The sequence below is a fragment of the Ambystoma mexicanum genome, chromosome 6p (assembly GCF_040938575.1).
Source record: "Ambystoma mexicanum isolate Mex_15411 chromosome 6p, UKY_AmexF1_1, whole genome shotgun sequence".
Taxonomy (NCBI): Eukaryota; Metazoa; Chordata; class Amphibia; order Caudata; family Ambystomatidae; genus Ambystoma; species Ambystoma mexicanum.
In genome coordinates this window covers 151,678,070-151,702,341 of record NC_090935.1, presented here as the reverse complement: position 1 = coordinate 151,702,341, position 24,272 = coordinate 151,678,070, and the positions used below count along the sequence as shown (strand labels likewise).

The 24,272-nt window shown below is 44.2% G+C and overlaps 1 protein-coding gene across 2 annotated transcripts in view; it reads right to left on the bottom strand.

The window, feature by feature from the left end:
• Nucleotides 1-24,272, bottom strand: part of SPMIP6 (sperm microtubule inner protein 6) — a 310,448-nt gene that overhangs the window by 214,556 nt on the left and 71,620 nt on the right. For both annotated transcript variants that reach the window (XR_011280602.1, XM_069626836.1), the window contains exon 2: nt 9,686-9,869. Coding sequence is in view for 1 of the 2 variants with exons in the window: in XM_069626836.1 (XP_069482937.1) it covers nt 9,686-9,869 (184 nt within the window). In the remaining variant the exon portion in view is untranslated. The remainder of the gene's footprint in view (nt 1-9,685; nt 9,870-24,272) is intronic.

Below are 24,272 nucleotides of genomic sequence, written 5' to 3'. Positions count from 1 at the left end.
CCCCCACTCCTGTAGGCCAGCGAGTATTGTAGGCCCTCAAGCTTAGGGAAGCCCAGAGGTAGAGCACATAGAATGCGATGCCATCCGAGCATTGGCCATTTGGGTGACCGGAGAAGGATCACTGGTGGTTTTGAGACCCGTTTTGCTACATTAGGTGGGCGTTCAAGTGATGTGTCACCCAGGCTGAGGCGGCAGCAGAGCAGGATAGGGCCAAATTGCAATTAAGGGAAGTGGTGGCCAACAAGAGACCAACACACCGGTGATGTCTGGCCTCTTGTTTGTACAGAGGTATGTCTCTATTGGAAGGAGTGAGGAACACATTGAGTGCAACTCAGATAACCAGCTGTTGCTTCTCTGCATGATGGGAGATATATAGGGGTGCCTAGTGCCGCTTAAGCCCCCTGAGTGTTGATGAGGAGAGCCTGGCATGTTAAGCATGGGGATACAATATTCAAGGCCGTCAGCTTTTTCTGTATGGTCTTGGGGCCACGTTGCTAGTGCAACACATCACACTTGCTCTTCAGTGTACTTTAGTCATATCAGGCACAGGCGTTGAGGCGTTAGCTGCATCCCAGGGTACTGTGCATATGGAAGTGATACAGGTGTACCCCTCTGTCAAATGTGACCACAGACATAGTTGCTGAACAGGTGTTGTTGGCACTGGTGAGGACATTGAGAGGGACACGTAGGTGTGGAGGTGCTTCTAACCAAGGCTAGCCAGGTAAATATCCAAGCAAATTGACAGGGTTCCTGAGGCGTTGCTAGGGGGGGTTAAGGGGGCTATAGCACCTGGACTTTTGATTGTAGCCCCCGATAAAACCTCAGGTGCTACAACCAAAGGAGAGCTAGCCCCGAGTCCTGCCCGTCCCTACATAAGCTTAGTCCCTGTTCTTTTCCAGACCTAGCAACACCCCAACTTCCCAATTGTTTCTCTGGTCTCACCAGGACAATAGCTTCAGGTGTGTGACTCTTTAGGACGCGGTGCATTGACTGTGCATGGTCTGCTGCAACCTCAGTCACCCCTGTACCATGGATGTTCTCCTCCGTTCTCCAGCCACATCCTGCCATTGATTTTGAGGTGCATGTGTTAAAGTATGCCACATTTATCATGATTGGGGGTGGGGTGGGTTGGTTCATGGATGGAGTGGTTGGATGCTCTCAATGCCACCAGGTTGCTAATGCGCATTGCCAATCACATGCCGGGAGGGCACAGATAAGGGTAACGTAACATGTTGATGACCCTCATGTGTATCCGTGTTCATGCATGCTTTTTGTGTGTGTTCGGGCATTTTACTTGTGCCAATCCGAGATGTGCCTTGTTCTGTCGACGTGTGAAGGCATTTTCCTGCAGTGCTGCGTTGGTGCTGGCATGTATTTCCTGTTGTAAGAAAGCATGTGCACTGTTCCTTTCTGATGCCTTGTGTTCAATGACTGCCTTCTGTACGTGTCTTTGCATGTGGGGTGTTTGTTTCTGTGGGTGTTCTCTTGGCAAATGTGCTCAGAGCAGGATTACAGTTTTGGGCTTGGGTTTGTGCTAAGCGTTTGATGCCATGTTCAGTGTTTCAGGGCAAGTCGAGTTTGCTCCTTTGGCATAGTCGCTTTGGGCTTGGGGCGTGGCCATGTTAAAGAGGGGGCAGCCACTGGATTATGAGCCAGTAGGTGTTGGGTGACTACTTTCCAATCACATATGTATTTTTGCATTATTTGATTCAGTAAATTGAATGGTCATATTTTCTGTACTTCGCTTCTGCACACTGTTAAATCTGTATTTGCATAGAGTTCAACAGTAGGGCATACTGTTTTTAATATATCACTACCCACCTTTAGTAGTCATAACCCATTATTGAGTTGTGAAACTACAATGGCTGCTATCAGAGCCACTATAGTGCCAGCTGCCAGCACCTGTTATCTCTCTGACTGTGACAGATGTTTCCGGGCTGGAGAGTGCTGTGTGAGGTAATTTAGATAAGGGCTAGTCACCTGGTGAAAAACAAATCATACATTTAATAATGAGATAACTGGAAGAAATGGAGAAAAGCTGGAGCTCGAACATGAGTGAAAAAAGGATTGGAGATGCCAATAGGCTGTGAAGGACAGCCTAAAATACCCATCATAGACCGGGGATGGTCACCCAAGGTATTGCCGCAAATGTGCAGAGTGTGGGCACTCGAGGCAACAATACATGCCACACACAGGGGGAAATCTAAAGCTAACGATGGTCTTCTATAGAACAGTGTCAGAACAGGCTAATACAATACATGGTTCTCAGGTTGTGATTGTCCCAATAAACTAACACAAAGTAAAGTCTAATCTTTTTAATTGCTTGCCCTTCCGGGGACCCCCTATTCTATAAATGATGTTCCAAATGCTATGGACACAGAAAAGTCCAAAAACCTGAGGTTTCTTTAGCCTCCTGGCTACCCTGTGCTTTAACTCTAAAGGTTACAAGGTTTGGCCAACCCAAGAGTTCAATAATGCTACACTACAATTGTCCACTCCTAAGTTAATCAAAACCAAAACATCTGTTCCTGGGAAGTCTCCTTCTGGGATTACTCACAGTCCAAAGGCTCCTGCTTTCACCATGTTTTTGTCCCTTCACAGGCATTCAATTCGAGACCTTTCTCTTCTTAGATATTTACTAATAAGTTCTCATGTCTTCAAGGATCACAGGAAGTCCCTCCAGTTATCACATCAGGTCTCTCCTAGATCTTAGGTTTCTTAGGATCTACAGTGGGCCCTCCCTGTATTTTGAGTCACACATGCCGAGGGTCTTAAGGATGGGCAGGAGGGCAGTAGTGCTGCACAGAGTGGGTGGGTGTTTCTCCTCACCAAGGTGGTTTTAAAGAAGAGGGAGAGTAAGTGGGCTGGGTTATCTATGAATGTCTTCTGCAAGTTACTGGTTTCTCATTACAGGAGTCCCTGTGTCAAGATGAAGGGAAGGTTCAGTGGTCTTAGGGGCTCTGTGATGTCAGTACCTAGGTGGCGTGAAAATCCGGAGGGTATTTCACTGCCCAGAACCTTAGGGAATGACGAGGAAACATCCAGGGGAGAGACGCGGTATTCCCCCACTATCCAACACTTCCTCCCCCTTTATAGGGCGTAATGAATCCTGTCCCGTTGTCTCCTCCCCAATTCCAACAGGTACATACATTAAAGAGAGGCATGGAGAAGACATATATCCCTATCCGACATCCCCTCAGTCACTATGGGACATTATCATCTAAAACCCATTCACCTACAACCATACACCTGTCCCCTTCCCCCTGACAAACACTTCCGTAAGTTTCCCTTCATCATTAGGGAAAACTACAACTCCCATACTTCCTTTTTTCACAAACACTGGGATGAAGTAAAAGAGGAACAGAGCTATGAAGATTGCCCATAGGAACCAATGTACCATGGATTCCTATGTGCAGTCTCCATCTAGTCACATTAACGTATGTATAAAAAGTAGAGCACAGGAACACACACTGAGCGACCTGGGGATGCAGTGTGGACCAGAGGAGCTGAAGAAGAGAGGAGAGGAGAGTGCTGAGGTCTGGAAGGGAGCTGTGGGCCAAGACGCTGATCATGTGTTGTTGAAGGGCTGCAGCAGGTCTGAGGAGCTGTGCCTCCCAAGAGCCAGAGAGGACAGATCATATCCTGCTGACTCTGTCCACAGAAGGGCTTGTTTCCCCTGGGCATATGAAGGGAAGTCCAGGTGCCTCAGGGGCAGGTGGGAAGACCCTGACCTCGACCCATGAACTCCAGAGAGGTTGCTCGCCAGAGCCACGCTAACCGGGTGAGTCTCATGGCAAGAGAGAGGAAATCCTGGTTAGCATGCGTGTGGCTGGAGCGGGAACCTGAAAACTGAATTTGAGAAAGAAAGCAGGAAATAAAAGGCCCATGAAAGGCATTATGGGACTATGAAGTTCTTTTTGAAATGCAGTGAAAGTAGAATCACATTGAATGCAAGCCAGCAAAAAGGGTTATGAGAAACCCGTGTTAGCATAATTGAATCGCCAGCTGCAAAGGAAGACAGAAAAAAGGGCCTGAAAGAGGATGATGCTTTGAAGGCTTTATGTACTTCCATTGAAAACTACTTTAGAGAGAACCGTGGTTCAACGGATAGCCTAATGGTATGGGACTCATTTAAAGCCTTTATTAGGGGGGAATTGATGAATTGGACCGCTAGAATAAGGAAAAAGGGAGGAATTAAATTGAGGGAACTTGAATTGGAGTTAGGAGACTTGCAAAAAGCTTATGCTCTATCGAGATCTGTAGAAGATCGCGTTCAGTTTGACAAGGCTAGGGAATTGTTAAGATGTGAAGTTGATGCTCAAGCAGATAGAGGTGTGTTTTACTTGAAACAACGCTATTGGGATAAAGGAGACTGTGGGGGTTGGTTGTTGGCTAATAAGTTGAGGGGTTTCTTGGAAAGATCTTTTATTCAAAAAATCGATAATGGTCTGTGTGGTGTGGTGGTTAAAAAGAAAGAGATTAGTGAATCCTTTCGGACGTTTTATGCTACACTGTATTCTGAGAATCACATCCCACACGAGTGTGAACTAGTAGACTTTGTTGGGAAAATTGGTGTTCGCTGTCTTTCTAATGAGGGTTGTTTGTTTCTACATTCTCCATTTCTGTTGCAGAGGTTCTTCAGGCTATTAATGGTCTCAAAGTTGGGAAATCCCCAGGGTCGGATGGATTGCCAACAGAATTCTTTCAGGATTTTGAGGTCCAATTGACGCCAGAATTATGTGTTCTTTACAATCAATTTCTAGTGGAAGGTTCATTATGTCCCTCGATGAAAGAGGCTATAATTACGGTGATTCTCAAGGAAGGGCGAGATGTGTCTAAGTGCTGTAATTACCGTCCTATATCATTGCTCAATGTCGATATGAAGATCTTTACAAAGATTCTAGCCAACAGATTGGATAAACACATTGGGGATCTAATTGATAGAACACATGTTGGCTTTATGAAACAACGCTATGGGTATGATAATATTAGGACACTCCTAGATGTTTTGAATTTGACAAACTCAGAGGTTGAGGGGCTATTATTCATTTTTTTAGATGCTGAGAAAGCCTTCGATAGGGTAAACTGGACTTTTCTGAACTATACATTGATGAAAATGGGTTTTGGACCCTTTTTTATTAATGCTTTGGAGGCTTTACAATTGGACATTAGTGCCAGAGTCTGGGTGTATGGGGAATCGTCTGCCTCTTTTAATCTTTTTAGAGGTACACGACAGGGGTGCCCACTGTCTCCCTACCTTTTTAATTTGGCGCTGGAACCCTTTTTGATTTATATTCAACAAAATCTGCTTTTGAAAGGATTAAAAATAGGGGAACAAGAGGTCAAGGTACTAGCTTATGCTGATAGATAGTTCTTGGTAATCCAATTGAGGGGGGCTCTATTCTGAAGCAAATGGTTGAGGAGTTTGGGGCTCTTTCAGGTTATAAGGTTAACTGGGAGAAAACAGTGGTTTTTCCTGCCAGAGACACCCCTGTTCGTAATTGTTTGATGGATTGGAACTGCAAATGGGAGAACGGTATGGTGAAATATTTAGGGGTATATCTTGTGAGTGATTTGAAGAGGCTGGTTGAATATAATGTAGATAAAATAATGGAGGTTCTTCCTAGGGACATCTGTAAATGGGGAAGACTTTTGTTAAGTATCTGGGCGAAAATGCACGCGATCACAATGGTACTACTACCGAAAGTCCTATATATCATTCAGTCGCTCCCTGTTAAGTTTACAAAGAAAAACTTGGGGTGCATTGATAGGGCGTTCAGGAATTTTTGTGGGGAGTCGGTAAGAGGCTGAGTATACCTCGCTGTATCTAGGTTCGTAGTGTGCATGAGGGAGGTTTTGGATACCCTAACCTTGGGAATTACTGCAAAGGATTTATTTTGAAAAAATCTGTTGCTTATTTCAACATGGATAGTTCCTTGACTCCGTTGTGGGCACAAATAGAAAATCAAAGAATGGGGCCGTATCGGATTGAGAGTTTATATTCAATGGGGAAATTACCTAAGCCAGTGTCTTGTTTGCAGACAGTGGTTGCTACCAAGGAGGCTGTTACATCAATGATACTGGGGAGTGGTCAGGGATTGTTCTTGTATAGGGAGGCTTCCATTTAGCACAATCTAGGTTTGCAGATCAATAACAAATTGTTATGTTGGATTAGTAGAGGTGTATTGTTAATTGGGAATGTCTGGTGTGATGGTAGTATGGTGGCTTTTGAGAATTTAAGAGAAAAATGTGGCTTGCATAAGAGAGTGTTGAGGAGATATGGTTTGTTGACAGCCTTGATTTCAGAAAGACAACAGATGTTAGAGGTTCCTCTGACGCAGAGACCGGAAGGATGTAACCTTCTCAAATCTGCACCATATAAGGTGTCAACTTTTGTTGAAACCTTTCCCATTAGAGGCTCATCTGGCTGAATCATGGGATAAATTGAGACTTACTTGGTCTGAGGAACTGGGTAGGGTTATTTCAATAAAGGAGTGTCTGTGGAAGGTTCCTATCAGGGCAAAAGTTGACTTGAATTTACGTTATATTCACCAGAAGATATTGGGGCGCGTTTATTGGACACCGGTTCGGAAGCACAGATTGGGATTGATAGGAAGTGAAAATTGCTGGAGATGCCACAAGGAGAAAGGTACCCTGTTACATATGATTTGGAATTGTGCCAGGGTGAGGGATTTTTGGAATGACATATTGGATAGAATTGATTTAATATGGAATCTTATATTTCCTAGAACTCCATCTGCAGTGATTTTAAAACCCCCAAAGTATTGTAGGTCTATTGATTGTACAGCATTAGGTTGGATTAACAAAGTCCTCTTGGTCGGAACAAGGTAAATACTAAGAGTCTGGAAAACTCGGAAGAAGCCATGTGTGGCAGAATGGCTTGTTAATATGCAAGTTCTCTCAAATTTTGAAAAGGTTAAGTTTGGTAAGCAGCATGGGGAGGATGTTTATATGTAACAATGGGGACCAATCAATGAATGTTATGATTAATATTAGACGGAGTGTTTGTGACTTTGCTTGATGTTGTCTAGTGGGGTTTTGTGTTGTGAGTATGACTTTTGTCATGTCTTGTGTTTTGTGTTTTATTAGTTTATTGAACTGTATATTATTTAAACTATGATGAGGATTGGTTTGCTCCCAAAAATTGCGCACACAACCGAGAATTATAATGCTCAATTAGGCGTAGTTTAGTGCAGTTTGAAGACAGCCAACACGTGTTTCGAGCAGCAAGCTCTTCTTCCAAGGCTGTAAAGTTATACGCATATTTTGTACATTTTTGACAATCAATTATTGGGATGAGTAACAGTTATACAGTTATACATCAGTCAGGTCCAAAAACCATAGAGTTAACATAAGGGTGGCATATAATATAATTAATACAACATTTCCCAACGAGATATGCCAAATATATTAGCATTGCAAAATATGTTAATATATCATTGCAGAATTGAAATAAACATGATTATTATCGCCATATTCTATACTTGTGTTTAAGTGTCTTGTGGATTTTGTTCTGGTGTACATCTGTTAATCATATGTTGGATTTGTATATCGAATCATCATTTTATTTTTTAATCTGCATTGTTGCAGTGTTATCTGTGTGTGTGTTCTTTGTTTTCATTAGAAACATTATTCATTTGGTTTTTATTTAACGTTTCCTCTATGAAATGACCTGGTCTGGCAATGCCTGAGCCTGCAGCACATCTGTAAGGAGCAGAGGGGTATCACTGTGGACCTACAGTGCGCAAGAATGAACATATTGATGATTTATTTTCTTTAAAAGTGAATACATCGAGTTTGGTTGACAGGATTTTCGAAATTTTTGAGACATGCAAAAGTGCAAGCAAAGAGCTAAGTGCATGGCAAAAATATAAAAAATTGAAATGGATAATTGTGAGATGTGCAGTGCCAAAACCTATTTCTGGAGGTCTATCAGAACACAGCACTGTTTTTGGCCATGAAAACGTTTATAAGACCTTTATTTTGCATGCTTGTTGATTTGACTAGATATTTGGGTAGCGTTTATGGACGAGAAAAACGTTTTATGAAACAAGGGTTTTGAACGAAACGGTTTTCATTTCTTTTGTAAAGTGGAACCGTAACTATGAACTCCCCAGCAGCAAGACACATTTTTGATGGCTGACCACTTTTGCAACATTCAGGGAATCTTCCAAAAACTTTCCCCAGGAAATAGACCTGACACTGAGGGAAGGATGTTGTCACTTCATCAGGGAGAGGGGCCCAGGTATAGGGGTGCTCTAAAGCTTACATTTTCCCATATACAAAAGATTGCTCTGACCTTCCGCCAGCACCACTCGATGGATGTGCTCCATATCGCCTCAATTATTGTGTTAGTTGTCCTGTGCTCCTGATTGGGGCAAAGCTATGGAGGAGTCCCTTTTATATCTGCCCAATTAGCAACATCCTTGTATCACCAGGATAATCCGCGTACACACCTGACATTTTCTAGCTAGCTCATCAGCTACATGCGTCTGTGTCCGCCGAACCACTAGCCGGTCGGCCTGTAGACCTGGTACGGTCAACCATATCGGCTCCTGAAAGGAGGTCAACATTTTTTAAAGAGACGACATTGTGGACTGTGGATGCCTAGCGAGGTGCAGCTGGGTCATGCGCAGCAATACATTTCAAAAGGGGGCATGTGGTAGCTTTCTTGGGGTCTCCCCAGCCCCATGAGAGGTGAAGGGGTTCGCAATGTACCCCTACAAACATCAAACTGGCCACCACGCCAGTCTGCAAGCAACATCCTGATCTCTTTCATTGGGTCCCTCATTTAGGTTTAGGTCAAGGGAAATTGTAACGCAAAAAAGAAAGTGGACATAATTTCTTATGGTAGATGATTTATCTAATACTGATATTAAATTATAATTCTTCAAAGATCTGTGCCCACTGTTTGCCTTATTAGCAATCCCTTACCCCCAACCCCATCTAAAATCATATAATACTTCCATTATCTCTTGAAACAAACAGTTAGGCCCTAGATATTATTTATTTATTTATTATGACTTTACACAGGGCGATCCAGTCCTAGACCATTCAGCTAACAGGAGACTGTGACACAGCTGAACTATAGGGGGTGAAATGGCTGCTGTTTAAATTAGCATCACCAATAATGACTCCATCTATATTAGAAAGCAGCAGCAATTGGGTGGATGTCAATGTATCAGTACACGCATGTGAGCGAGCGCCTAGTCATGAACACAAGAAAATTGGTGCTGCGCCTTCAATCTAGCTAATGGTGGCGTTGGTTTGCCAATGGGACCACTGACAGTTTGCACACTCAAGCACGTGCCAATTGGCTGCTCTCCTTCTCAAGAAGCCATGAATACATTGAGTTCTGCAACAATTTAGGTGAGAATGAAATGTACTGAAAGTCGTGCGTTGGTGATATGTTTGGCTTTGTACGTTTCTCTTACATTCATTTGTGTACATGACTTCCAAGTACCGATAGGAAAGTTACTCACACCTTTTTTGAAAATCTGTGCAAAAAAAAAAAGCATCGGGGGAATAGCTCAGCAGCAACGTGCTCGCCTTGGAAGCAGGACGACACCGAGCAACACAGGTTCGATCCCCAGGTCTGTGCTTAGATACCTCTCGGTATAAAGCCTGTTATAAATAACCTTTCATATCAAAAGTCACCTTTTACCTTTAGGCTTGGGTTTCGGGCGATTATCTGGAAGGATGTCCAGCAGCTTCCGCCGAGGAGCAGTAGCTGATGCCAGGACCCTGTCCACGACTTCTGGTAGAATATTTTCGCGGCCACATGTTTGCGCCTTATGCACCTCATGAGCTAGAACTGATGGTGGCTTTAAACTCTTCTCGGCTTCACCCTGCAGGTAACACATTAGGAAACATGTCAATCCTCTGGTGATACTCAAATACTATTTCATAAATCTGCAATTCTTTCTAAGATTGTCTAGAAATGTAGAAATCATTGACCTACACCTTTGAGGAACGAGTGGAAGGTATATTCAGTGCACTCCATCTAGCCCCAAACACAGCCATTATAGCTACAAAATGGCACTCGTACACCTACCCTCCATGTATGTGTTTCTTTTACTCAGTAAAAGGATGCTTTACTTGTTCAGACACAAGTGGGAAAATCCTCCATGGGTGGAGTCATGGGTGGGGTCATGATATGATAGGGTTAGACCCAATAGAATCAACATAGGCCAAAGCACTGCCACAGCTTTGCCACTTCAGCATTGTATGGCCAGTTTCTTCCAAAGCATGCCAATTATAGCTGCATGCCGGGTATTGTCATTATACAATAAGTAGAGCCCCTATATTGTTACCAACAGTGCAGAGCAGCTGTAATGCTTTGATCCATAATAATATTTTGTTATTTACATAGCACTTCTGCCAAAGCACTAGGCATAGAACACATTTACAAACAACTATCATCCCAACTAAAGTTGGTACTCCTTTATCAACCTTGGAAGAATGAAAGGCAGGCTAAATTGCCAGTGAGCGCTCAACCAGCCGGGCTATCTTACTGCTTTGCTATTAAACATGCAATGCCACAATAAGAAAACATGTCAAATCTAGCTGCACAATGTAGGCCAGACACGTAGTAACACTTATCATGTTTACTGTAGCCTTGATAATGACCAGTAAAAAATGCCATGCTACAGTAAGACATACTTAGGTGGGCTGCACCAAAATGCCAATCTAACCACATAATAACACGGATCATGCTTACTTTATTGTAGATGCCCAGAAAAATATACCATGCTACAGTAAGGAAAGACAAGGCTGGCTACACCCAAATGCCAGTCTAGCTGGGAAATTACACTTATTATAATTGCATTATCTGAGATGCCAGTACAAAATGCCAAGCCACAGTAAGAAATGGCTAGACTAGCTACACAAAAATGCTTGTCTAGTCACGTAATAACACTTATGATGCTTACTTCATTATAAATGCCCAGATAATATTCCATGATACAGTAAGAAATGGATATACTGGCTGCACCCAAATGCGGGTCTAGACAGGAAATAACACTTATCATGCTTACTTTATGATAGATGCCCAGTAAAAATGTCACGCCACTGTAAGAAATTACTAGACTGGCTGTACCAAAATGCCAGTCTAGCCACTAATGCGTATCATGCTGCAATTATCATTGAGGACCATTATGTATTAGTGCACCCCTCTCCTGACCCACCCTTTCCCACATGTCCCGGCTCCCTCTCACTCTCTTCCTCCAACCCCCAAAATCACCTCCTCAGTCGAGAATTACCTCTACGTACGTCTTCCGCGTCCCAGTACTTATGTATGAGTCAAGGTGCTTAATAGGCACGAGGATGAGTGGAAATATGTGTAATGAAGATTACCAGTAAGTAATCCAGGCATTTAACACAGGCACACACATTCACACACCAATCACTTGCTCATTTAAACACGCACCCATTCACCATTCACTGACACTCACACACCCAGCCACGCAGTCACCCATACATCACGCACTCATTCACACAATTTACATGATATCTAGACACACCTACATTACATAATACACACACAAACTTCAAAATGAAATTATTTATTTTTGAAATCCGAGCCCTCCTCCATAACCAGGAGTCGCAGAGACAGTGCAGGAGTCCCATAAGGGTTTCCAGGGGAAAGTTGCGACCCCTGGGAACCCCCAAATGGCGTCTGTGACTGTTGCTCTACTCTGTTGTACTGAGTGCCGTGGGCGGATGGGGTCAAAGGTATTTGCCAGTGGGATTTCTCTACTAGTGCATGGGATATGAATCCAAAGAGATCCTAGGAGCAAGACTGGGAACATGTGAACAACAAGCAGTGCTTGGTTGGGTTACTTGTGCATGATGGCAAGGTCTGGCCTCTCTATGAAGTGAAATGGTTGCAGATAATGGGCCTCATTACAACATAGGCGCTCCCGTAATGAAGGGTGCCGGTACGGGACCGGCACCCTTCATTACGGGATGCATGATCAAGAGGTCCCCTAGTGGGACCCGGAACAGACGTCTGGTAAAACCAGACGTCCTTTCCGGGTCCCGCGAGGGGACCAAGGAGCTAATAACGGGCGTGTTATTAACGGGCCCGTTATTAGCTCCATCCCCCTTCCCATTTAGCCCTATGGGGGCTCAAATGGGAATGGGGAATGGTTTTGTGCATGAGGAATTACCGGGTCCTCCAAGGTCGGAATGACCCGGTAATTCCTCATTCACAGAACCCGGTATTGGAGCCCGATATGGAGGCAGTCATGCCCTTATTAGGGGAATGGCTACCTCCATACTCGTAATGAGGCCCAATGTATTGCCGAACACAGGCTGCACAATCAGGTTACTTTGATCAAGAAAGGAACTGTAATGGAATGGGGCTCTACGGTTTATTTAATTCCGGCCAGTGAATCTCTGACGAGGGAAACAAGCCTGGAAGCATCTCCACTACTGTACATTTCAGAAGCTTGTATTATAGACACATCATGTACTTGCAAGCTTCTGATCACTGATAAAGGCTGCTGCATAGGGATTGGACTACTGTGCTCTGGCTGTTCCAAGAAGCTTGCAATAGCTCTCAGGTCTTCCATATTAGCAATGGCTAGAAAAGACCAGTCCTGCAGCGAGCAGAGAGCTTGGCTGCGAGGCAACAGGAGTCGCAGCCACACCATCAGCGCTCCCACAGTTCTCTCCGGAGTTCCAGAGCTCATTGTCAGCCCTAATCCTCCCACACCCTAGTCCTGCCATCATCCCGCTGTATCCAAGCACTGAAGGTGTTTGACATCCGACAATCGGTGACCAGGATAGGAGTGAGGATGCGTCTGCTAACCAGGATAGGAGCGAGCATCCTTTTTGCGTTCATCACCACTTGCCCCTCATAGAAGGGACAATGGGCTATCAGAGGTCCTGGTACATAGTGCCAAAAGGAGACAGAAGCTCCTGCTAGAACAGCTTTCTTTTACCAAATTGCTGCACATCAACAAAGATCTGATGAACGAGTTCAAGAGGGATGTCTCTAATAATGATGGTAAAGCTAGATGCCTTTCCCTGCGCATGCCGATGTTCTTACAGCCAAAAGCAGTTGATCCTTTTGACAAAGGAGTGAATTAATGGCTCCCATTAACAAGGATTCCATTAATGCTGAAGGCCACATACAGATGGGTGAAACACTCGGGGCTTACCTAACAATCTGTAAGTGTGGACCAGACGGGGGGGGGGGGGGGGGGCGGGTGTGATTCAGCAGCAAGTACAGATAGGGGGGCTGCTGACCTCAAGATATCAGAGACTTGGCGTCTTTTTAAGGAACAGATGCTGCGGGACATTTCAGCCTGCTCTAACATGGAGGATTTTCAGAGATTGATGTTGCCTGCTGGTTTTCACACACTCATCCCACCACTGCCGCACCAGCAGAAGGCTACTCAATTAAAACTTGAAGGAGCGGATAATTCTGCACAAACCACCCCCCCCTCCAGTTTGGTGTTCACCGGGGCTGTCCCGGCAGGTGGAGACAGTTTTGGCTCGCTCCTTGCTTGGCGGGTGATCCTTCATGAGAGGCTCTCGATTTGCCTGTTCCCAATCCTGGTCAAATTCCCGCCAAACAATCTATAGTGTCAAACACCAAACAGGTGGCCTTTAGGAGCTTGCACACCAGGAAACCACAAATGCCCAATATTGATAATACGTGTATTGAATCTCTCGTTCCGGATCAAAGGAACTTTGTGATGATTAATGTTGAGAAGGTGGAAGGGAAAGAATCGAGAGATTCACTGCGAAATAAGGTACTCGCTTGGTTACGTCAAAGAACGGGGCCTGGAGTAATCAGAACATCAGACCTGAAGATCTTACGCAGGATTGACCTAAGCGACTGATGCTCGTAGCAATCTAGTGACTGTGTTCTAGTGGGCTTCGGGTCTAGCACTTTACTCACTTATCTTAGATCATCTAAATATCTCCCTAGGGCAGTGGTCGAAGTGAGCAGGAGCGGTCGGGAGCGGTGCTCCTCTACTTTTTTTAATTACCTTTTGTAGCTCCTATACTTTTATTTTAAAAGAACCCGTTCCGGAATGTTTCGTATTAAAATAAAAGTGTAGGAAGAAGTTGAAACTTGCCCTTTCAGTGCACTGCACTGAACATTCCCTTAAACAGCAGTGTTTGGTGGTGTGTATTGTGTGTGATAGGGGACGTGATGATGGGCTTTGTGGGGAGTGGGTGCAGGCCAGCAGGGAACAAAGTTCCACTACTTCTTTTCATACACTTCGACCACTGCCCTAGGGGCTGCTCGAACTGTAAACTGATACTCTAGGCTCCCCGTCTCGATTGGGCACTGCTTTACTCTTATGATCAAATGGCCCTCACATGTCCGTAATATATGTTCACGGATGTATTCATTCATGGTTCTTTTACTAGCAATATGCTATTGTTGTTTCTTTGCTTCTAACCTCCCCCTTTTCTGTTTTATGTTGTTATATTTTCTGTGTTGTCTGTCCGTACGCGTCATCATGCTTCCGGGTCCATTGTGCGCTATACAAATGTAATAAAGTAAAAAGTAAAAGTAAAGGATGATTGGCTCATTCTGATCGTTACTTACCTAGTAGATTCACACCGATCAACCCACTTTCCTCTTAGCAATTTCCCCAAAGGCCACTTTTGTCCCAAGGTGGCCTGTCGGGGAACTGCGCATGCATTTACTGCGCATGAAGGAAGTGGGATGATCGTGGCGGTGTCAACTAAGGAGGGTGTTGGGGTATAGGTATGTGTGTGTATCAGGTTCCTATGTACGTGTGTGTGTATGTCGGGAACGGGTCGGGGGACAGGGTGTTCCCCGCTGAGCAGTTAACTGGGACTAGGGGGTAGGAACGGGGGTTGCAGGGTCATCCCCTGCATGGGGAAGGGCGTGGGGCGTGGAAAGGGAAAGATGCTTCCTTGCAGCGCCAAAATCAGGCCCGGGCAACCGGCTTCGATTAAATCGGCCCGCAGGGAAACATCATAGATCCGATTTACACCACAAACCAGTCGAGCAGTTACCTGCAATCTTTTCTGAGATGGAGTCTCTAAGTCAAGAGTTTCCATCTGTCACTAGTTGTGAACTCTCTCCCTGGGCACTCTGTCCAAGGGGCAGAGGGGCTTTTTCACTGGAGACATCCATGCACCGCTTCCTGACTGTCTTTCTTGGCCAGCTCTGCCGACTCACTCTCCCTGATCTTTCCACTCTCCTTTGGGTCCTCCAGGCAAAGCTACCTGGGATTTTATTACCTTCTGACCAGGGTAGGTGACAAATTAGCCTTATGGTTTGTTCTTCTGACTGTGGCTTCAAAGTTTAGATGCATTCCCAAAGGTGCCACAATGCCAGGTGGGCACCAATAAAGCAACTGCTTAATTCTAGTGACCGCTTCCATGGGCTGTCGCTGTAAACGATGGGCACCATTTCTTCCTAAAACCTCCAAACAGGCTGAGAATCCAATAAAGTGCTTGCCAAGAGAGTTGGGGAAAGGAGTGGTGGGTTGGAGGGGTTGATCATGTGTGAAGGCAATTATACTGATATGTTGCATGGTTATCATTCGACAGACAGGAGAGCTGAACACCTCTGAAAGGAAAACACATTTCTGTGACTTTCATCTATCTTTTTCTCCCTATCTGTGCCTCACTCGATGTCTCATTCTCCCTCTCTCTGGTCGAGAGTAGCATTGTCAGAGTATCCCCAATTTACTTTGCTTAACGAACATCTTCTGCAATTACTTTTTTACATTCACTTTGTCAGACATGGACTTCTTCATGCATTCACTTTGTATGGATCTTCACATTGTCAAGATGGCCATGAACATGGTAAGGGTAGCTAAAAGGTTAGGGGTGAGGTCAAGGGGGCTAGAGGTTAGAATATGAGTGAGAAAAGTTGGGGCATTTCAGGGGCTCTCCCCCTGTATTAATGAAGAAGTGAATCTTAGAAGAAGGGAAAGACAGAAGAATTAAAGGTATGAAGAGGTAAATGGAACAAAGTGAATGTATGGCAAAGTGAATGCAGAGGACGTAAAGACATAAACCCCATTGTCAGGTGCTTGTTCTCTAGAGCCACCCAAGCCGTTGGTCTTCCTGACATCAGTGCAACCAGAGAAAAATACAGCTTGGGATAAATAGCACTTATGAAGTATCCTGGCTGCTTTGCATGAAATCAAAGAATATTTTTGGAACATAATAACGACTGCAGATATTTACATTTAAGAAATATGTATGTGTTGAAAGGTACCTATGCTTGAATCAATAAGTACATTATACAGGCTGGGCTTGGCGTTCAGTTCATTTTTCACAATACTTTTCCTAGCATTCAACTGTTTGTAAACATGATCCATACATAGTCATTTGGACAGTCTGAGGATGCAGAGTTGAGGATAACATGACTGAAACATCGGTCTCTGTGTTGGAGCCCATAGATATTTTGTAGAGAAGGCGCTCAAGAGAGAGGCCAGGTCTGCACATAAACATAAGCCACAATGCCCAGGCATTCTTAGAGAATTATACATACAGGACATAGATGAGAGTGAAACACATTTTTTAAAAGGATTTGTGGTGCCACCCTATAGAAAGGTGAAATCTACAACTGTTGGGCATGTCGAAATAAAGGTACAAACACGCAGTCCAGAAGTAACAAAGTGTGACATGTACAAATAATGTGAATGCCAACGTTAAGGCACAAGCACCCAGTCCAAAGTGTATAGTTCCCTAATACTAACAAAGTCAATCACATTAACAATGGAACCTTAACTTGCACTGCACCACTACTTCACAAGGCTTACTTTAACTGTGAAACTATAGCATGGATGTGGCCTGTGTAACTTCTGAGAGGGTGATGGGAAGTAGTAGTGAGGTGAGAGTATGACATATGTGTGCCAGTAGTTTCTGCCTGCATAGGTCAGTTACGTGTGGTTCATGCCTTCGTGCGTGTGCATACTGCGTGCCCATGGTGTGTATGCATCTATACAGTGTGTGTACTTGTGCATTCTGTCATGTGTGCGCCCCAAGAATGCATATGAGTGTGAATATTGTCCATGTGATCCGTGTTTCCATACATTCCGAGCATAATGTACGTGCATATTGCCATGTTCTGCCTGGGCATTGTTTGTGTTTGTGTGTCTTCAGAGACTGTAGCTTGTGTATCAGGCATGTCCGCGGCGTGGGGGCCGGGGGTGGATATTTGGATAGGGGTGTCGGAACGGGCGGTGGGTATCCGTGTGGCGCTGTGTGTGTTTCCTTATGGGGCTGGGGATTGATGTGCATGAGTGCTGTGCATGCGCCCTGTCTGTGTGTGTGTGGGTGGAGTATGTGTTTTTGTGCTCGATGTGTGTGTGCGTGTTTGTGTGTGCTTTATTAGTAGGGTGTGCATGAAGTGGGCATGCACTACCCTTTGCTCTTGCACATTCTGAGCTTACTGTCCAGTTGTGTTTTGGGTGTCTATTGCACCCCTTGATATTCCATGCAGATTGAGGATGCAGTCATCCGCAAGGTCATTGTGATCTGTGTACTCCACTATGCGCTGCACGTGTTGTGGGTGTGTATATATGGAGACAGATTTCCACATCTCGTCACTTGCACCAAAACAGGGAGCAGCCCAATCCACAAAGATCACCTGATTGAGCGCTTCCCACATGTGCTCCTTCCAGGGCCCTTTTTTCACCCCTTTGCACATTTGCACAAATCAGGAGGCATTCCCGCAACTGTAAACGCGCTTCCCGAAGTTACAAAGGGAATGTGCTTTTAAACGCACAGAAATGGGGCGTGCACCCTTTGAGCCAAGCAAATCATGACAGGGTCACCCGTGACCTGTCATGACGTTTTCTTGACGTGTGACAGATGCATTTTAAATCATGGCTGTCATACTTGCATTTCCATCGCCCAAACAAGGGATAACATTTTTAGCCTTTCCTCGGTAGTGTGCTCGTTCAGACGCAGTTTTTCACCCCTTTGTGCATGTGTGCAAATCCAGCCACATTTTCTCAATTGACAATCCCTACGCAAAACATATTCGCAAATGGAAACAGTTCATGGATGACATCATCTTCACCTGGAAAGGGAACAAGGAAAATCTGGCACAGTTCTTCCTGTGGGTCAGCAACTGGGACCCTCAGACTAAATTCACTATGAACATGAGTGACAACGAAATCCATTTCTTGGATCTATGCATTGGAGACGATAATGACCATTTGCAATGCACACTATTCAAAAAACCCACGGAGAGGAATACATTACTGTTATACGATAGTTTTCACCCCTTAACTTTGCAAAAACCTACCATATGGCCAGTATTTAAGGGTACGACGCAATTGCACACATTACTATTTTGCACGGATACCTTGACAAACAGGCAAAGCTCTAGAGGCTATCCCAAAGAATTGCTTAATCAATCCAAAAAGAGGGCAGGATTCACCCCTCGTGAAGTTCTTGTGATGCCCAAGGCAACACCGGAACAACAAAGTGACCAACAAATGACATGGGTCACCACGTATTGCCAGGAGACTCAACAGATTAAAACGGTTATCAAGACATTCTGGCATCTGATCAAACTAAACCTAGCGGATGAACCCCTCCCAAGAATGGCACTCAAACGTTCTAAAAACTTGAGGGAACATCTAAACCGTGCCCAATTTCAAAAACAACTGCTGAAAAGGAAAATTGTGCGCAACCATCCATGTGGGACGTGCACAATATGCAGATTAACTCGTAAAATCCCCTCCTTTAGAGTGGAAGGTAATGCTTGGACATTAAAACACTTTACAAATTGCAAAACATCAAATGTCATATACTGTGTACAGTGTCCCTGCGGGATGAAATACATTGGACAAATATCAAGACCAGTATGCAAAAGAATAGGTGAACACTGGTCACGCATCAGGTGCAAAACAGTTACAGCGCCACTAGTTTCCCATTACATCAGTATGCAGCACACATCTGACGATATGGTATGGTGGATAATAGAATACTTCCTACAGAAGGAATCCTGGTGGATACACAAATTGGGGACTAATGTGACAGGGCTAAATGAGGATTTCTTTTTCAATTGACTAGTCTAAGTGCATCGAGGCACAGTTCGAAGATTGGGCCCCTAAACAATAGGAATTGGCCCTTGGGCGAATTGCCACGATGGACAGGAGCAAATGCAAGTCTGAAAAGGGATCTTCGCCGCAGATTCCCACGCTTACCCATGCAACATCACACTCCTCCTCCCACTAACATTTCAGAGCTGGGAATATGACAATATAGTCAGTGCAAATGGTGCTCACATGCACCAGTGAGCAACAGGTGCTGGATGTGTACATTCATTTTCGAAAGCCACTTACTGATGACACGCATGATTAGGTCATCTGCCGGGAGACAAACTCACACCAATAAAGTGGGCTAATCTATGTTGTTCTTTCGATTCGTATATAGGTAAGAGCCAATGGGGATGCGGGAATTAACATAGACTTTTTGCAATGTATGCTAATGTATTCAAATGTTGTGTTTTTCATCTTTGAATATTGTAAACCAATGTTTGCGGGTTGAGAGTTTTCAGCTTTGGGTCTCCTGAGACTTGACTGACCTCCTGGCCATTAATTGCATGCATTAAAGCTGCTTTTCTTGCAATTGATGCCTCTATTGTTTTCGGGACTGATTTGTGGGCCTATTTCTACACTGTTCGGTGCAGTGCTTGCAGGGTAAGCATTCTCTCCCTCTGGTTTAACCTGCTTCTCCTCCCTCTTGCTCCACTGTTGCACAGACATGGAATGGGTTCTTAAGCATATGTGGACGATTCACAGATTCTCCTTAACCTAAAGAGTGTTAATGAAATATGGTTATCAAGTTGAAAAACTGTAGCATTGAGGTCTGTTAGGGAGTGGGTAGGAATGCACTGAAACTCAACCCACTGAAGGCTACCATCCCACTGTTTGTTCCCTACAGATCAGAAGGTGGGATCAGATGTTCTGGCTGAGAGCACTGCCTATGTGCCCAATAGTTTTTTTTTAGTATGCATTTTATTACATGTTCAGAAAAAGTTATTTTCAGACAAGATGTTGAAGGACCAACGTGAGTATACAAATGTTTATAAATGGATGGAACTATCCCCCTATAAAGAGTTATAATTATAAGGGTAGGACAAATGAAGACACTAGCAACACATTAGGGGGAGTGCTGTCAGGGAGAAGATAATACACTAAACATGAAAAGGAACACAAATAGTAAAACAAAAAAAACAAAAAAACAATAATTGTCAATGCCAACAGTTTGGTCTTTTGTGTAGGCATGGAAAAGGCACGTGTGAGGCACTGCCGTAGAGATATTAACTGGTCATTGATGGTAGCAGCTGCAAAATGATGAGAGTACCTGAGTATATAAAAGCAGCACCTGGCAAATGCCCAATATTTATACACAAACCAAAACTGTTGAAGTTGATAATGCTTGTTTTTAACAGGACGTCAGAGAAGGACATGGATAATGCTTAGAAATCGAGTGGCTGAAGGCAGACCTGGTTAAGACAATTGTATTACACAAATAGCATGTTTACAGCTCCAATTAAGTCATTAACTCTCAGAAGACTGCTCTGAAAAAACACTGGCAGGCAATTTGAGTTCAAAGTTTGATTGTAAGACTTCATTGAAGCAATCTTAAAGAGATCCCAGGAGAGTGATTTTGGGGCGGGCAGGGACAGGAGCTGGGTGGGAATAGCCATAGGTATTAGCATGGTCATGGGCAGTTAATGGGATGGCAAATAACCAACCAACTTCAAGCTTTGTGTCCCTCATCATACTGTAATGAAATCGTTTTGGCTTATAGGTGGTGCTGCCAACTAATAGCCCAAACTAAAAAGTGGCAATGGAGGTGAAAGGGATACACTGGAATCAGGTGCATGGATACCGTCTTTATTACTTGGTGGCTTTAGCTTTATTTCCAGGACCTCTATCTGCTTGTCCACCTCCAACCACTTAGCAAATTCTCTCCAAATCATGTCATATGTTCTCCTCCGTCACACATCACCTGTTCACGCTACCGCAGCCGATCCATTTCGCTTCTGCAGTCACTCTGTCACCCAGGGAGGAGCATTCCCGAACCCTAATATCAGTATTTGCCATAAACCCCACTAGCAGCTCTCTATATCCACACATACCTCTGTCTAGGCCATCCCATGGTAAAGGTGCCAGACTTCCGGAGAGCTGCAAATCTTTAATGAAAAGAACCACTACATTTCCGGCAAACCGACAGCAAAATGTTCCAACTTTCTCACAGCTCCAGAAGATGAATTATCCTCTCTCAGCCCATGACCAAACATGTTCTCTGGTGCTCGAAATGTAGTAAATAAGTTATGCTGGTAATCATATACCAATTCTTGATCAACGCATGATCCACATTTTATTTTAAGAAAGTCTCTGGCTTCCAAAATGTAGTAAATATTGTATGCTGGTAAACATATACCAATTCTTGATCAATGCATGAGCCACAGTTTTCATTTTCAGAATTTCTTGTTTTGTATCCTCCTCTATCTCGGTCCCCCATTCCTTCGGCTCCATTTTGGCCAAAGTTCAATTATCCTTTCTTCATTTTTGTGCCTTTAATATGCTATAGATTTACAGTAAGACTAGTTAGTGATGTTCAGAATGTTAGAGGAATCCTTGATTTGACAGTAAGTCTCTGATTTACAGAGCGTTTTCCAATGGGGTTTTGCCATTATAAAACACGTCTGTAAATTAGGCCCTAAGCCTCCAGAGCCGAATAGAAGCTTGAACTAAAAGCTGCCGTTTCAGACTTAATCTGCTTAACTTTTTTGCATTGACCTGCTCAGTGACACTAGTCAATGCATTTATTTCATCTAGGTTAGACTACTACACAGCAGGCAGTAATTGTATACAATGGGCGTCCACTGAGCCCACTACTGCACCCAATGGTGATCACCTGGAAATCAGAGCGCGCCGAACAAAACCTTTCTTGTTTGATACATAGGTTAGATATTCACACAGTATGTATGGTGTGTATGATTCAACAGCTCCAAGACGCCTCTATGAGGTATGTGAGCACTCTAAAAATGTAAGAGATTACATAGGAAAACATAACATCCTGACAGCGCACCAACATCCCCGAGATGGCCCAATATGTCACTGATGTTGCTTGCCATGCTCACAGCCAGGTAGTGAGAAGCCATCTAGGGTCTGTATCAGCCCTTGTGTGTTTGCAGTGATAGTCTGGGCAAGAGCCAGTTGTGAGGTGTAGAGTCCAGTCGCCTGTTGTCCCTTTGAGGACCTTCAACCATGTGCCTGTTGGCGAGAATTAAGCACTCTGGTGTGAATCCACCACAATGGACTGTACTGGACAGGTTACCCGGCCATCCATAGAATTTGTGATTTTCTTGACACCAACTGTTTCTTGTGGCTACAGCGGTAATGGTGGCATCAAACGCCCAACAAGGGACCATTGGCATACCTAACAAATCAATATACGGGTTGCTTATAAAATTCCACCAAACTTCTAAAAAGATAATCATATCAAAATAGTAGGTACTGCAGCAGGTTCAATATAATGGGAGTCTGGATATACCCCTAAGATCTGGAGGACGCACGTTGCACTTTCGTAGTCATGTTTTTCTGCTGTTGAATGGCTGCCACCTTCTTACGGCCGGACGGTCCTATAGTGTTGGTGCCTAGCGGGGTGTCTCATATTGGTTGGAGGGCGGCCTCTTTATATGTTAGCTTTTCTGGTGCCCATCTTCTACCATGGTCTTCCGTGGTCTTTTGGGGCTTCCGGCTTCGGAGGACGTGTGCATGGTCTACAGCGCAATTCAAGCAGGTCCGGTGTCTGAAAAACATGAATAGGGCTCTGTGTCAGAATACGTCTGGGCTGTATGACAGGGCTTCAGCACTATGTGTCCAGCCTGTGGCCCGCACATTTATCTCCTTGAGTTGACCAGTCTATCACACATGCATTGGGGGACTTTGGTATTGTAGGACCTCGAAGAGCATAATTCCAGGAAACATACATTATGCGTTTTCCCCGACACCTCCCCATATCCCTTTAGAACCTAGCGGCTCACTTCCCCTGCTTGAGTTGGTGTGTCTTTGATAGGCACATATGTTGGTGACATTTGCTTGACTATCCTTTAATTTGAGACGGGTTTCAGGGGTTAGACGTGTGGCAAAGCATTAATTATGATTGTTCTTGACTCACCAATTAAGAACCCAGTAGCCAGCCATTTAAAAAGTTTGAATTGGTAGCCTCTACTTCTATCATGTTTGCCAATAGTTCTGAAACCCTTTTTTAAAAAAAAGATTGTCTCTAATGAGTAAGTTGCTGATACAAAAGCCAGGGGACCTTAGCTCCAATTCCAGCTTTTTTACTTGGACAGAACCATGCAATTCCAGGACCATAACATTATCTTCCAATTTCAGTTTCCTTATGTGACCAAAATTTGCAATGCGTAGAAAGAGACTGAACAAAGATATTAAGCGCGTCATTAAAAATAACGAAGGAAACTTGACTGATCTGTTCAGCCTGGAGTCTTTTCAGGTTGTGGTGTTGCACAATATACCCAGTCACTCACAACTGGGGGAGCTCTGTCTAGCCCCAGGCCACAGCCCACAGAAAGCATCCTCACAACTAAAGACTGCAGGCTGAGCCCACCCAGCACCAGTCCAACAAATGCACGGTGAGCCCCAAACTATTTTGTCATTATAATCGGCCAGAAACTTGCCAGCATCAAGGCAGTACCCCAACGCAAGGCATTTAGGGAGACAACCCAACTAAGGAATACTTGGATAGCTTTCGGTTATTTCACAGACAACTCAGTTAGAAGTGTGGCAACCAGGGCGTGCATACCCTCCCTCTTATGCAGACCACCAGTCATCAAATCCCCTACACACACACATTCGTTACCACAGTTATAATCTAATGATCATACAGGAATATATTAAAGTTCTCCACTCACCTTAATGCGGAAGTGTGTGTATTGTGAGGGCGCAGAAGTAAGACTCGGACACAGTGCGGCAGGTTTTTTGGAGGAAACCTTTATTATATGAGAAAGGGTTGGAAAAATGCCTCTCTGTTCTTAAAACTAAGAGGGGTCCCCTGCCTCTGAGAAAACTAAGGAAATTGTCAGAATGTCCAAAACTATAAAGTCTGTCACTGTCATGTCCCAAAAATCCTACCTCTGTCCCTAACACTAATGACCTAAACTAACTGTGCAAGGATGATCACTTTCCCAAACTGAAGTGCTCTTGTAGATCCAACCAACAGAAAAGTTCCCATTTTCTCGGGTA